The sequence below is a fragment of the Talaromyces amestolkiae genome, assembly GCF_001896365.1.
Source record: "Talaromyces amestolkiae strain CIB chromosome Unknown scaffold4.1, whole genome shotgun sequence".
Classification (NCBI taxonomy): Eukaryota; Fungi; Ascomycota; class Eurotiomycetes; order Eurotiales; family Trichocomaceae; genus Talaromyces; species Talaromyces amestolkiae.
The window spans coordinates 124,186-139,989 of NW_024468040.1; the positions used below are offsets into that span (position 1 = coordinate 124,186).

General features: G+C 44.9%; 3 protein-coding genes across 3 annotated transcripts; 2 read left to right on the plus strand and 1 right to left on the minus strand.

Moving 5' to 3' along the window:
* Positions 1-115: 115 nt before the first annotated feature.
* BHQ10_002646 (uncharacterized protein) lies at positions 116-2,431 on the plus strand (the record flags this gene model as incomplete). The annotated part of the gene is made up of 13 exons (XM_040874815.1): positions 116-363; positions 408-460; positions 516-597; positions 649-695; positions 752-858; positions 909-1,046; positions 1,101-1,387; positions 1,452-1,514; positions 1,582-1,794; positions 1,851-1,881; positions 1,946-2,019; positions 2,077-2,226; positions 2,314-2,431. The coding sequence occupies 13 exons, from the start codon at positions 116-118 to the stop codon at positions 2,429-2,431; spliced, it is 1,611 nt and encodes a 536-aa protein (XP_040731151.1).
* Positions 2,432-3,004: 573 nt separating this feature from the next.
* Positions 3,005-9,169, minus strand: BHQ10_002647 (uncharacterized protein; the record flags this gene model as incomplete). The annotated part of the gene is made up of 7 exons (XM_040874816.1): positions 3,005-3,806; positions 3,883-4,275; positions 4,327-4,390; positions 4,447-5,043; positions 5,094-5,191; positions 6,935-9,065; positions 9,121-9,169. 7 exons carry the CDS (start codon positions 9,167-9,169, stop codon positions 3,005-3,007), a joined length of 4,134 nt encoding a protein of 1,377 aa, XP_040731152.1.
* Positions 9,170-14,102: 4,933 nt separating this feature from the next.
* Positions 14,103-15,230, plus strand: BHQ10_002648 (uncharacterized protein; the record flags this gene model as incomplete). The annotated part of the gene is made up of 4 exons (XM_040874817.1): positions 14,103-14,225; positions 14,286-14,527; positions 14,588-14,996; positions 15,057-15,230. The coding sequence occupies 4 exons, from the start codon at positions 14,103-14,105 to the stop codon at positions 15,228-15,230; spliced, it is 948 nt and encodes a 315-aa protein (XP_040731153.1).
* Between the last annotated feature and the right edge of the window lie 574 nt (positions 15,231-15,804).

A 15,804-nucleotide genomic window follows, 5' to 3' on the forward strand; every position in this document is an offset into this window, starting at 1 on the left:
AGGTATATATGTGATTCTATAAGTAGGATGTAGTGTCCGAGATAGGCTTTCTATGAATACTGTTTTGCAGAATTCATCCACTGGGTAGCAGCCATCCTGCCAAGCCCTAGCTACAATGGAGCCGAAACATCTCAATGTAGCCAAAACCGGGACTGTTGTCGATGAAAATCAAGTATCGGACAGGAGCTATGTACTAGAGCAGTCTATTATCAACAATGAGCCGGAAAATGATCAAAAGCAGGTCCCATTGACGTTCCGGCGGCGGCTCAAGCAAATTATCTGGGACACTTTAGACTATACGCCTGAAGAACGCAAATTCGTTTCCAAGATTGACTTTTTTATCCTGCAAGTCACTCATCTGATGTGAATTTGTGTTGGAAATGAACTAACAATTATTCTTTGCTTAGAACATGGGCCAGTTTCTCGTACTTTTCCAAGAATCTCAACTCGAACAATCTCTGTATGGAGCCAGCATGACATCAAGTTTCTCAACTTTAACTAACCAGGTTCTCTAGCAAACGCATACGTATCTGGGATGAAAGAGGAAATCAATGTTGTGGGCAACGAGTATCAGACTTTTACAACCATGTGGACAATGTATGTTTCATGATACCGAGCCGGTCGTTGAGATAGCTAAGCAGTCGACAGTGGCTATGTCATAAGTCAGATTCCATCACAAATGATTTGCACGCGAGGTAGGCGCAATTCATTCCCAGGTTCTCTGAGTTATTGAAGTTGACGGTAGCCATAGTCCGATTGTCAGTTTGGTGTCCTTCCTGGGAACTCCTATGGGTGGTTGCAACATTTGCGTCTTCATCCGTCAAGACGCCACACCAACTCTACGTCTGTCGCTTTTTTGTATGTCCGGACCCTACCCGATCATATGCCAAAACTAACCGTTCAATCAGGTAGGACTTGCAGAAGGCACATTCTACCCTGCCGTGCACACCGTGCTAGGAGCATGGTATACAAAACGAGAAATCGCAAAAAGAGCATGTATCTTTTTCGGTTCGGCGTTCGTGGGCTCAATGTTTAGTGGATACCTTGTATGTATCTATAATACCCTGTCGAATTGGCTGGCACCACCTAATATTTCATAGCAAGCAGCCTTGTATACAGGTATGAATGGCGTCGGCGGCTTGTCCGGTTGGCGATGGCTATTCATCTTTGACGGCATCATCACATTTCCCATGGCAATTTGGGGTTATATCGCACTGCCGGATTTGCCTACTAACACGCGGGTCTTTTGGCTTAAACCGCATGAAAAAGAGCTGGCACGGGAACGTATAAAGAAAGCTGGAAAAGCTATAGGAGAGCCGGTGACGTGGGCTGGAACCAAAAGAGTATTGGGGAAATGGCATTTTTGGGTTTATACCGCTTATTACACGTGAGTACCCTATTTGATAGTAGCTTTTGTATAGGGCACTGGCAGATACTAACTATCTGTATAGGTTCTTCATCTGCAGTGAGAACATTGGAACCTACATGAATCTTTGGCTGAAAAGTCTCAACAGGTATAACCGCCCTACAACATCATTTTTTACGAATTCATTGATATCTGACACGATCTAATGAATTCAGATACTCGGTTTCTAATATCAACACATACCCAACCGTTACGAACGCAGTCACAATCGTTACCAGTCTGGCCTATGGTTGGACAAGCGATTATATCAAGCTGAGAAGCCCGATTGTTTTCTTCTCATTGACAGTTTGCTTTTTCGCGGCTGTCAACTTGGCAGTTTGGGACGGTGTTCCTTTTGGCTTGAAATGGGCTTCTTTTTATTTGACTGGGTAAGAGGATAGATCATGATCAGGAAGATGCGAGTGCGCTAACTGTTGATATTTAGATTCGCGCAAGGATCTGGTCCCGTTTTCTTGGTGCGTTACATTGACTACCCACGATATCTGGCAGCGGCCTCATGTGCTAACTTATACTTTTTAGACAATGGTCAATGAGGTCTGCGCAGGCGACAGTCTCGAAAGAATTATCATTCTCGGCTCAACTAATTCTATTGCGTACGACACCCTAGGCCAATCCAATATAATCACAGTCTCGCTAATTGATTGACATAGGTACGCCTTCAACGCATGGATCCCATTAATATCATATAATACAACATATGCGCCCAGATTTTTGGTTGGAAACTCAATTACAGTTGCCTTGATTGTTTGTGCTGCGACGACATTGGCGCTTGCTGTGTATCTGGAGAGAAGAGATAAAGCGTATGTATACCCATGAGGTCCATTTCCTGATATATACCTCATGTTTTTGACAATTGCGATGCAATTTGCTGACTGCTGGCTTGATAGAAGGAAAAATGATCTTGTCGAGCAAGATCCAACCACGGAACCTATAGTGGCTGCCAAAGCGGGGAATGGAGAGATTAAGGGTGCCCAGGAAGAGCTGACTGGAGCAGCAAGGGTTTGATAACTTGATCAAGTTATTGGGGTTTGAGGTTTGAGGCTGCCTGGCATATTTCATGAAAGCATCGGCTGGATATATCACATGTCCGGAGAGTAGATAAACAAAAGCCAAATGGGTATAACTAACGTCAAGATATATTGCGTTACGGTCATTAATAGAATTGAGTTTGAGGGTGATTATCTCTGTTGACCATACTATCGTCGAGACCAATCGATGGTTTGATTGCTTGTCTCAAAGCGTGTCGTCGTAGCGTATTCACAGTTAAGTGTCCCGAAATTGCGTATACACAAGTCTTCTGTTGTAGACAGGTCCTTAGGGACGCTTTTTCGTGATACTGCCTGATGTATCGCAGATAGTGCGAAGTCAATCTGCTGGGGCTTCTGTACTCCGATGACTCTGCATGTAAACGTGCAGCCGTGTAACATGAGAGCAATCTCAAAGTAGTATATGGACAAATACTATAACGTTTGCATGTGGAACTGGAGACTAGATACGACAAATCCACTCCATCACACAGAAACGGTTGATGGTAGCCGAAAACTTGCATGCTGCTGTACATTCCACAATGGAATATGCTCAGCCATCGTTACTTTGCACCTGCGCCCAAAATTTCCTTGCTCCGCGTGTACAGGCTACCTCCATCCAGGCAAAAGAGGTCATGACATCAACTACCTCGTCCCATCGTTGCAGACACAGCTTTGTACACAGATCACGAGCCTTGAGGGCCATCCATTGTCGGAGCTCGGCGTCGATGTCTTCGGTAGCAATGCCAGCAATAACAACAGACCATAACTGCAGTTTCAGAATCCATGTATTATGTTGCAGAGCATACCCGCAATTGCTGATAGCATCCCGAATTTGGTAGACTGTCTTCAGGCGAAAGCGACGAGAAGATGGGACAGGAAACGTGACGTGAGTCGTGAATAAATACGCAACAAGCCAGCACATCCCGTAAACAGTGGAGGCCGCCTCCATGATACTCCTCGCATAGGCGGTTGATTGTTTGCTTCCCTCAAGTAATGATAAGTCCACGATAAGAGAAGGATCATTAGTCAAGGTAGGAAGATTTTGAAATCGATATTGAACAAGGTTTCGAGCATCAGCCATGCAATCTTTCAAGTCTCTATTTTCGTGTTGAGGCATCAATATGTTCATGCCTTGCGCCACTTGACTGATTTCCACAAATACTTGTTGGACTGATTCATGGATTGAAAAGGTTTCCAGGTTCGAGAATCCAGTTCCAGTAAGAGGTGGCAAGTCAGAAGGGGATAGTCCAAGAATGTTTAGTGGTTCTTGATCAATCAATAACGTCCCTAGATGATCGCAGATAGGGAAGACTGGTTTCGTGGAGGTATGTAAAGCATACTTCAAGGCCGTACTGTTTACCATTATTAGAATCGTGTTGATATGTTTTGCCAAGAAGTTATATTTGCGGGAAAGAAAAGGATGCTCACTAAGAAATTTTCCACTTCGCACCAAATAGCTGAATCTGATTAAMCCCGCCATGCTGGTCTATCAGAGTTAACAACCCTTTCCAATGTACAGGGTGTATAGGCTGGTAGCCATAGATATTCAAGCCTCCCAACGGTTGCAAGACATGATGAAAAGGATTGTAGTCCATCTTGTTGATACTCGGAGGAAGTTCGCCCATCGGATCGCTGACTGCGAGCAAGCAAATGCTCAAAAGAATACCATCAAATTCCGGGGTACCGATTTTAGGGCCTACTACGGCTCGGCGCAACTCGCGTAGGGCGTTGTATCTATAGTGTGATTGTTCCAGTTCCCGACGGCCATGATCCGAATCCACTCCGTTCCACAACATAAGTTTGTCCAAATGCACCGATGAACTGAGACAAAGAACATTGAATAAAAGTGGGTTTGGCGTAAGCTGGACGTACTCGGTGAACACTTTTTGATTGTAAGCCTGACCACTTCGCAGAGTAGGAATGAGAGTTTGGGCGACTGAGTAGTTGTCAGGGTCAGTAAAGATTTGACATTCTATATGGAATATCTCTTACAGTGTTGTATCAACGCATTACTGTTTGGGCAGTCTTTCTGATTGGAGAACTTCTGTTCGAAGGGATTGATTATGGAGACTCCAAGAGTCATCTTTGGGTCGCCATTCATAATTCGTTTGTCTCCTTGCATGTGTTCTTTAGGCGTCGGCTCTGTACGCCTGTTGCGTGGACCTTGTTTCAAACTATGACATAGACCACCACAGCTCTCGCACACCTCCACCACTTCATCGTCGTCTATAGGCGGAGTGGGCAATTTGGATTGAGAAGGGATTCTGGATTTTCCGTTTCTCGTTTTCTTTCCTGCCTTGCTTCTTTCGTGCTGGGTGTCGTCTGGTGGGCTCATTCTGGAACTTACTGAAGGAAACGAACAATGACATTGTTCCGGGCTACTGGACGAGTCTCTCTCGGCCACGCTAACGCCATCATCTTCAACTGTTGATGGAGAAACCTTGTACTTCTTCAGGTAAACCCGACGCATCAACTGAGAGCGCAACTGCCGCCGAGCATCTCGCGGACCGGCGTTAATGATCGTCGGAGCATTTACGAATATGAACTTGTCGTCCGGCATGACGGCTACTGTATGCTGTCGGAAAATAACTGATCCAAACCCCCGTCATCAAGTTCCGGGTCTGATTCCGGACTCGGACCTTCTGAACCGCAGCCTTCGTCACGAACCATCACCAGGTCATTCTTGCGGAAGTCAAAGTATGCAGTTGTATGTTTCAGCGGGAGATGCGGGTGAACACTAAGATCACGTAATCAATGGGTGTACGGATATACGAAACAATTCGATCTTTTTTGTTGTATCTGGATTCGGTGCGAGATCGAGACGCTGGTCACTGTCCGTTGAGACGACTGCTAGTAGCCGTCGGAGTGTGTCGTTCGTAGGTCGGCGGGGTTCAGGGTGCGGCAACCCTGAGTTCTTGCATAAAGAAGGAAACAACGACCCGATATCTCAAAAGTGCCTGTCTTTCTGGTTAAGTATGACTGGAAGTTTGGGCACTGGAAGCCAAGTGGGAATGCGCTGGTAGATGAAGTTCGGATCAGAGCTAAAGGGATCACAATAACTAAAGTTCTCAAGTCACCTTAGTGAGAGGTCTAGCTGTAGTTCCTGGCCAAACCGAGCTGGAGTCAGCCAATAGACACCAATAAGAGCGGTCTTAGGCTATTCAATTAGCGCATTTGCCGGCTTAAAGTCTCTCCGGGCCTCCACTGCACGGCAGATAGATCCAGTCGACTCCCCGGACTGGAACGGTGTTGTTCACGGGTTCTTTCATCAGCCTAATCATGGATACTGAGTACGAATCAGTAAAAGACTGTCGTCGGCTAGAATACAATAACGATGGGCGAGAGAAGATAATCTCTTGCCCAGACAACTTTGTATGTATGGTAAAATCCATTACAGTGAGTGTGTATCATAGCAGTAATAGCTCTGGATAGGGTAATCTATATATGTTATGATTGGTCTTTCCGACTTAGACCTTGGAAAAAGTTTCCGGGACACGGTATGCTGTATCCGCCCGCTCGTGCCATGACTGAGAGTCACCAATCAATGTCTACAGTCTTTGCTGTCATATCTCCACACTGCCATATCAGGGCATTCCTTCATGCTTTTAGACTTTTACGTACTGACATGAACAATACATCTCAGATTACACTTTATTTCACACTCAAGTAAGGCGCAACGGCACTCTCTGTGAAGCTTGTAAAACAGCTGTAACCTTTTCACATCTCACTTCTCGACTATACATCAGCATCATGCGTTGCGTGTGTCTCAGGATGCTGTCAAAGTACGTAGTAATATGTACATGAACCGTTATGACCTCACTATGCACGCAACACGAACGCCCATCTGTCAGTCATGGGGCGGAGTCATGGTAAGATGAGCAATTCCACACACGGCTCACAGGATGGACGCAGGAAGGACCAAGGATCTACGTCCGTCATGACCTTTATTAATTTATAATCCACCGGGCCGGCGCCTTCATTACCCAAGTTTGGTATAGCCGATGATCGGTCCTCGGACCAGGGATCTAAAAATGCTCAACGTTCACTCGCAATCTGTGTCCTACAACACGACATAGTTGAGCTTGTCTGTTGAACCCGAAAAATGATGTCAAAGTCAACTGTATGTCGGGGTCACATTTGACGCAGACTACTCAATTTCAAAATGTGTCGTCGGGAGAGACAAGCCTTACACAATTGCCGTATGATCCGCCTTCTCCTGTCATCCATGCGAAGCGGACAATATCTACGCCGAGCTTAGAGTATTTGGAGAATGAAAAAAATGCGTTACTCTACTGAATTACATGATATTTCTTCTTATCGAAACCAACACCTTCTCCGTTGGGATTTTATGAAAGGCCGCGCATGGCCATTCAGATGATGCAGAAACACGGAGTAGTCAACAAATTTCTCGCCACATCTTGTCACCGGACAGAAATTATAGTCTTGATCACCAAATCTGTAATCAACTATTGAATCTGACCGAGACTCCATAACCAAGTCAGTGGGATTAATTGCTGTATTTTGGGCCGGTATGTCTTCAACCACATCCGGGACACGGCAATATCGGGCCGTGTCACTGTCTTCCCCAGTCCAAGGCAAACGGAAGAGACGCTGATTGCCAAATCGAAGCCTTTGCGGTGGTGAAGCTTTCGAGGTCAGATTTGATGTGGGTTCCAACAGAATGTGTACCTTTCTGTGCGGGACGTCACCCGAGAACTGAATGATTATTCCTTCGGAAGATGAAAGAACATCGAGTTTTTCGACGCAGAGATCAACGGGGAGTTCTCCATTTATCTCATAGAACCGAGCGAGCGTCATTGGCTGCCCGAGAGCTAGGGTAAGAAACTCCTCAAGATCTTTCGACACAAAGCTTCGAGCCAACCTATACGTCCCATGTGGAGTTTGCTCTAGAGAGTCTGTAACCCACTTTCCCATAGGTAATTCCCATAGATCGAGTTCAAAAGTAGACAGTGGATTCGACGGCGTTTCTAGACGTAGTCGACCTAATTCGATGTCTATCCGAACCATAAGATCGCTTGCTATCCTACCATCTCTGAGGACTTCATCGGTTTCCAGATTCACGAGACACCACCCATTATCCAATGCCAACCGAGAATGGTCTATCTCCCATGCAGATGAAATGGGCACAATACATGAAGGGCAGTGCCGTATTGGGAAGATTTGCATTTTCCTAACCGACCACTGGCGTTGACCCTTCTCAGAAGTTTCTGGAGTGATGTCGTGACTACCTTCTTGATGATCATTGCTTATAAAGAAGTACTTCACGAAAGCGACAAGGTTTTCAATGTCACGTTTATTGGACATAGCGCCCAGACTTGCTCTGACGATACCTGATGGCTTTCCCCCGCGGACCTTGAAAGGCTCACCACAACGATAGCCCTCACTGTAGTTGCGTCTCAATTCCCAAGAAGCCAGTTCCAGATGTTCCGCGATGCCGCCGGGGTTACACACACCACCGGCACGGATCTGGATGTTGCACGCGCTGGCAAGAGCTTCCACATGATCATAGTGCACCCATGCGCCATTTGACTTGCGAATCGTGAATGCAACAGTTGGGCCTTGTGTTTCACTGTCTCCGTATTTGCTACTCGCGTCCTTGTAGATCTCGCATACCATTCGGCCATTTGCATGTTGTAGCCGCGATAAGTCTGTGTAAAGTTGGAACGCAAGTTGAGATGCATGCTTCGATATTTCCTCCATTGAATGGAATAGTCGTCGATGTATTACAATACCTGTGTTGAGCATCAAAAGATTGTGGAACGGTAAGGTACCATCCTCTAGAGCCTCATGAATATGATCAGACTTTTTAGCATGAAACTGACCGAATGCTGTGACCATATCAACCGTGCCGCCACCAAAGTACTGGCGGGACGTTAAAATTTCGCTTGATTTTCTACGCACTATCAGAGCTCCCAGGTCTGGCATACCAAAAATCTTGTAGAAACTAACACTAATGAAGTCAGGTGCAGCATCTGGGTCGGATAAATCAAGTTGCGCCGAAGAGCAATAGGCGGCAGCATCCAGCAGAGTGTATAGACGTCCAGCGGTCGTATAGCTTTTTTGACGCATGCGCTGTGCCCAGTGCTTTGGTGTACGATGACCGTTCATATTAGATTGAGCCGGATATCCAATCAGCTTGTTTAATCCGTTGTCTATGACCCGGCCGTCGAAGTCAACGGGAAGATAGGTCTCATCGGCTTCACCCTTGGAGGATTCGATCCATTGATTCAATTCCTTATCCGAAGAGAAGCAGTGGTATCCTTTATCGGCCAGTTCTCGAACACCGACAAGACTTGTATGAGCATCGGTGTGATATCCATACCAGAACCCCCTTTCTTGAAAGCAGTAGCCAACCAATTTTATTGCTGCTGTAGCATTGGCGACGAACACGACATCGAAATCATCGGGGTCTGCATGGAAGAATTCAAGCACACGCCGTCGGGCCTTATTCACGTATTCCGTGGCGCGCAAGGAAGAGGCAGATTTCGAGTGTGGATTACCAAAGAGATCTGTTTTCCACAGCTTTGCTGAAACATCGATGAGTGATTTGGCATATGGTGTTGCACCGCCGTAGTCAAGATAGCATGTTTCTGTGTATCAACTTCGGTTAGTTTTGACAAATTTTTGTTAGTTATAAAGACTTACTGTTGAGGCTGGGATACTCTTTTCTACGAATCTTGTTGATTTCGTACATGCTTGTTTCCGATGAATTCCTATTAGACTTGCTACTGAACTGAACCATAGGTCTACGCATTTTGAGCTAGTAGGAAAGATCCCCAAGCCCTTTATATAGGCTTTCCATCATGATTATAAAGCTTCTTCATGTGACTGGACTGAATGATAAACATCATGTCTGGATAGACTAGCTTCGCAGCAAATCATAAAGCATGGCTGCATACAATGCAGCCATTAGCCCAGTACGACTGTGATGTCCAGCAATTATATTATTCCTTTATTTCAGCCCGCCATTGTTCTCTCGGACGTGCATGATCGGTACCAGAACGCTTCAATACATTACTGGATTTAGAAACCAGGCCGGGCCCAAGTAACAACTGTGGAGAGCGTTGTCATTGGTGAAGAAGGGTTCATCAAACACTCTAGTCTCATTTCTCGCATCTTTACTAGAGTAGTGGCAACCTGAGCTAGTTGTACTGCATCATCGTATAGTGGTTTGATATACCCTGACTCGTAAGCTCCGTGCTCTGACACGTTATTCGTGCTACTTCAAATTAGGTAGGTCTGAACCATCAAGGTCAGAATCCTGGAACCACCGAAGAACCTGAGTGATTACACGTGGAGGAATTATGTTTGTTTTGTCCCTGAGCATCTGCCTGACAGAAACCTAGCCGACAGGTTGAGTGGTAGTTTTATAAATTTATTTTTGCTGCTTGATATCTATTTCCAATGTCTCGCCGCCCCAAATCTGACATAAGCACTTGTTTACTCAGCCGAAAAGTATGTACTATTCAGCTTGTCGATCTGGATTTCATTAGAACTTCTTTAGTGTTTGACTCGGGATGCATGAAGCTAATCACACCCTTTGATACCTACGGAGTTCGTTCCAGTTTTCTTAACTTCCGAATTTGATTGTTGGGCCTTCATATGTCCTTACCAGGACACAATGACACAATCTCGGATGACCGTCATGTATTTCAGGGCTGATGGGCTGGCTGGTCGAGATGAAAATCGGTCTCGTTTAGTGAGCTTGAGCCTCGCGTGACAGCACCTACGATTCTTGTATCTTGAAGATCTTGAAAATAGCTACGTATTTAGTACATGAACTCGAGAAGTAGAATAGCAGTACTATGGACGTCATTCCTTGCAATTTTTCTTCCGCTCTTTGAGAAAGTCTTCCGCGGCACACAGTTTCGTTTTCATCAATGAAAATAATATTGGATGTACAGGTTAAGAATTCTTGGTGGAGACAAAATGCTCTTTTTCCTAATTAGTATCAATCTCATGATCAATGCGGAGTTTGGAATATCCGTTTCAGATGACAAAGAAAATGTTCATCACTCTTTGTCTGCTGCTTTGAGCCGAATTTTAGTACTTGACAGATGGCAAAGGTTGCTTGATAGCCAGTCAGAAATCACTGACATAAGGTGCTTATCAAGCCAGCCCATTAGTAGGCATTATTATATCTACGATAGGTTGGTTGCAAGACATGGATTGGGGTAAATATGGGGCGTTCATGCAGCTGTGAACTGTCGCTCGGCCACCACGATGGTTGGACAATTTAATCGAGGTCCAATCCCATTGTTCATTGATGATGTTAGACAGGTGACCTTCAAAGAATCAAGCAAACATGCATGATTGACCTTTTGGAAACCTAACATAGTATATCTCACGGGCGAAGTATCGAATTATTTGGATTTTGACTGTCAACCTGAGTACAGCTTGCATTTGATTAGTATTTACTACATCAACGTTACATGGCAGCACGCCTTTTATTCCATTCTACGACCTATTAACGTTGAGATTTTCGATTAGTTGCGCTTCCTATTTTATCCTGTAGGGAATTTTTCAAGACCGTGGCAAGCAATTCCAACACTCCTACTTGTTGGAAACATATGCCGCGCAACTTTCGAAATTTGACCATATATTTCGTGATATATTCGTGACTTCTTCGTCACTAAGTCACTCCACACTTAATTTCATCTGAATATTCAGGATTGGGGAATAGCGCTGGATCTCTAAGCTTCCTCGGCTACTATCTCAGTTATCAGTCAGTTTAGACGTAATCATTTGCTTTAGCGGCCCAAGCTTATCCTTGGGGCCTATTACGCACGAATAAATCATGAGAAGCCACATGAGAATCGCTGAAGCAGACCGTCGTTTGTCATTACTAATTCTTCATATGAAAGTTCCAATCTTGGATGTGTCGAGGGCCCTGTGGCCTGTGTGCCCAACTGACAGAGTGGTACATCCTCCAGGTTTCACTGCATTCATGGTTGGATCGGATAAATGCAGATTTGACTGACAGGACGCTAGGGAGACTTTCCTGTATAGGAAATTCATTGATTAGTCTCGTGTTTTATGTTCTTAAGACTGTTTCTTGCGCGGAGGCTTCTCCTCGTGCCGTCTGTTTGTCGGATATGCTATACACAAAAATTGGATTTCCATTCCACTCCATGTGTCAATATCCTTGTCAAATCTGATCGCTCTAGCGTGGAAAATCGGCTTTAGATACATGTATGAGCATTAGCGGGCTCGATTTGATATGCGACCCAACATGATCATCGCTCAAAGTTTTATGGTCTAGTTTCTGATTGCTGATTACATAACATCCTTGACACTTGCAGATAGAGTCTAAAATTTACTTAGATCCGGTCTCAGATTGCCAGATTCATGAAAAGGCTTTCAGAAGTATGTTTAAAGCTGTGAGAAAATTACTTGATACTGTCAGGCTTTCCTTTTCTATTGATGAAACGAAGAGACGGAAAAAGTTCCCTGCTGATAACAAGCTTCAAACTTTTGTTTAATCAGACTCTTTATTACCTAGACTACAGATATGGTGCATGATGGCATGTCTTCTCTCTGCCTCGAGGGGTTTTCTCCCAAGAAGGCCTGGCGTGGAAATATCGACGGGCTCTGTTGCCGGAGCAAATCATTCGCATTCGATACCAAAATATTGAGCTCGTTCGTGAACCTGTAAATATCTCCGGTGCTTATGGCGCGATTCTAATAACGGCGGATGCCAATCTGTAATCACTACTCCTCAGTCTAGCCTTGGATACAACATTTTCGCTTATCTTAATAACTCGGTCTTGAGCTTAGAAGCAAGCATTGAGCAGGCTCATAAAGTAAACTTTTTACAGAGAGCGTCGAAAAACCCCTCATCGACTGCATTCAGCTTCGTGCGTCGTCCCCCAGATATGGGACGTCTCAAGAAATGAATCAACTCGCGGGGTGGGGGGCTTCGGAGCATTCCACAAGGGGCTGATAAAGAAGATGTCCTGTCTGACCTGCGTTATAAAAGAAACTTCGTATTCTGAAAGCCACCTGGGTGTGCGATTATCTGTTTCCAAGACTAACAACAAATTAGCACTGGACAGGAGGGGAAAAACAGCGGGTGACACACATTCTTTTCAGTGATGATGGATATGAAGTAGCTGTCGAACTAGCTATTCGAACTAGCTAAAGTTACTCTAATGACATGTACCCTAATGTCTCAATGCTTATTTTTCTCTACTATCGCCAGTACCTAATTCTTTTGAGATCGAATAGAGTAACCGGTGCAACCCTAACCCTACGCTGTGATGCGTGCTAACTTTATACAGCTAGCATGCTATCATAATATAAATGATTGGCTGCAGGCCCCGATTCTTGTAGTATCAGCACGATGATTGAACAAGTTAGGGTGATGTTCGTTGAACGGATACTTGGGCCCTTGATCCCACACACTTCACTTATCATCCATGACTAAAGGCAAAACTTTAAATCAATGCATATTCGCATTGTGAGTGCGTATTCTTACTGGGAGTTGAGAGCGCCTCACGATTCATGAAACTTTATGAGCCTAATCACGTGCCCAAAGGCCGGGGTGCCATAGCAATGCACAGCCTTCCCACACTTATATAACGGCCAACACACAGGAACGAGAACGAGGAGAGGCGCCCGGGCTCATCTATCAGCTCAGGGCTCATGGTCTATGCTTTGGCTTTATACTCTTTATGGTAGACAGCATGGACTTTTTCAAACATCTAGGTCTGAGTAGTAAGCGACTAACTGCGTACTATTTTTACTCCAGACACGGGGTGGAATGAAAATAAACTCTCGCTGTGCCAGCGAATGCCTAACGCCACTTTATAGATACGCTCCTACGACACGAGATTAAGCGCCTTTATTGGTTCTACCTTTGATCCACGACCAATAAAGTCAATGCTGACCTACGAAAACAGGCTTGGTTTCGTTTCGACTTATGGCAGTCTCCACTGCATTATGTACAAGTCTGCCGAGGGAGTGAAGCAACGGACCATTGATGTTACATGGTACGAACATTGAATTTGGACCCACGATCTTACATGTGACTAATTTGCGGGTTCTTGTTAGGGCTTTACCTATACAACGGCAACTCGTACGTATCTCGAATCAAAACCTAGCTCTCAAAATTCCCATGAAAGTTCGGTTCAGCATTCGTACAATGCGGATATTTATTTTCATGTAAAATCATCATACAAAAACGATGTGCGTGAGAGGAACATATAAATCGATGCGCGTTCTCTACGTACCCACGAAATAAAGGGTTCTAGCTAAGGTTGCATCAGCGTTTGTTGTTTCAGACGGTTGTCACTATTTTAGTATCCATGATTTCAGCCCCGGCACTTGACTAAACCAGTTTACTGAAAAGCGTTTACTGTTCCATCGCGATGGATCATAGAACGGGGTTTCATTATCTCTATTCGGAAGAAGGCTGAATGTTTAGAAATAGCCTTAATTTTAAGGAATAGACTCGAATCCACAAATCTCGTTCAAAGTTGTAACCTGGCTCTGTACATAAAAGCCCGAATATCCGAACCCAGGGGATCCAAAAGTTTGTATATTCTTCACTACTCTATAATTCCTCAAGTCCTTATATCGTCTCGCAAATCCATACCCCATACAACGCGACGGTCAATAACAACAACATGAAGACAACCACTTTAGCTGCTGCAGCCTGTCCGGTGCTTCTGGGGACAGGGGCTGCTGCGTACACTTTACAATGGGATGTTAACTCCAGCAACTTTCTAGACTACTTCGTCTTCGATACGGTGAGGGACTAGTTGAAGCATGTTGATTAATAAATTGTCGACTCACGAAAGGTGTAATAGGAAACAGATCCAACCGCGGGATTTGTCAATTACGTTGACCAGAGCACTGCATCCAGTGACGGTCTCTACAGCACAAGCAACAGTCAGATCTACCTAGGAGTCGACAGTACCACTGTCCTGGACTCATCCTCAACGGGTCGTAATTCCGTCCGTGTATACAGTCAAGATACCTTCAGCAATGGTATTCTGATCACAGACTTTGCACACCTGCCTGTTTCCGTTTGCGGTATCTGGCCTGCATAGTAAGAAAACACCCTGCTCACCCTTGAGAAAACATATTCGTGTCTAACTTCCTCATCAAGCTGGACAATCAACAACCAAGCAAATCCCTACGGCGAGATTGATATCATGGAGGCCTACGATGATGTTGCCGGTGCCTACGTTTCTCTGCACACCGGCAACACATGCACTCTCTCAACCACTGACTTCACTGGAACGGATATTCGTACCGACTGCACTCTCTCCAACGGTGGTGGCTGCGGAGTCCAAAGCACGTCGAGCCAGTTCGGAGCCGGGTTCAATTCTGCCGGTGGTGGTGTCTGGGTCCTCTCTCTTGAAGACTCACTGCAGCTGTGGGTATTCCCACGCGACGAGATTCCAGCGGACATCACCAATGGCAACCCTGAACCTTCCGGCTGGGGCACTCCGTTGTTTGAATTCGACTCCAACAATGGATGTGATGTTGCTAGCAACTTCATTGATCAGACTGTGGTATGTGTTGACACTATCACCAGAGATTTCTCTTCATTTGAGCTGACGGTCGTCATTTAGATCTTCAATCTTGATTTCTGTGGCGCAAATGGCGCTGGTGGTCAGGAATGGTCCGATTGGACCGATTGTGCTACCACAACAGGTCAATCGACTTGCAATGCTTATGTTGCTGCTAACCCATCGGCTTACTCGGAGACCTACTTCTCGATCAACTCCATCAAGTTATACCAGTGAGGGATGATCACTGTCTTTAGTCAACAACATATTCATGTATAAATTACAATATCAGGACACTATGATCATCAAAAGTAGTTTTTTTATCTGCAAGCCCATAACTCTTATGCGTAGTAGAGGGACATCCAATATTCATCACACGTATACGATTTGCACCAGTAGTTTAGATCCCCGACCTGTGTTTACTAGTGATATTTAAGTTTTACATGGAGTTTATTTTGGCGCTGCAGGTGTTGATTTAGTGTAACATTATCCAGTGTCACCAAGCCCTAATCACCGGCTCCCAACAGGCCCTCGATGTGGTACCTCACCGAAATGGATATCCTAGCAACATATACACCATCAGCATATCTGATGGCCAGTCACCGAGTCAACCTCGTAGTTAGTGACTTGTTCATTCGATTCAATTGGCATTTTGACGGCCTTTAAGGCGCCAATTGCATTTAGTCATCTCTTATCATTTGTCTTGCTTGTAGCTAATTTGTATGCATATTAAACACTTCAAGTCATTGCATTAGTTTGTACATTGATGGTTCGTTTTCCAATCCTTCACTTTAAGCGTACTTCGATATCT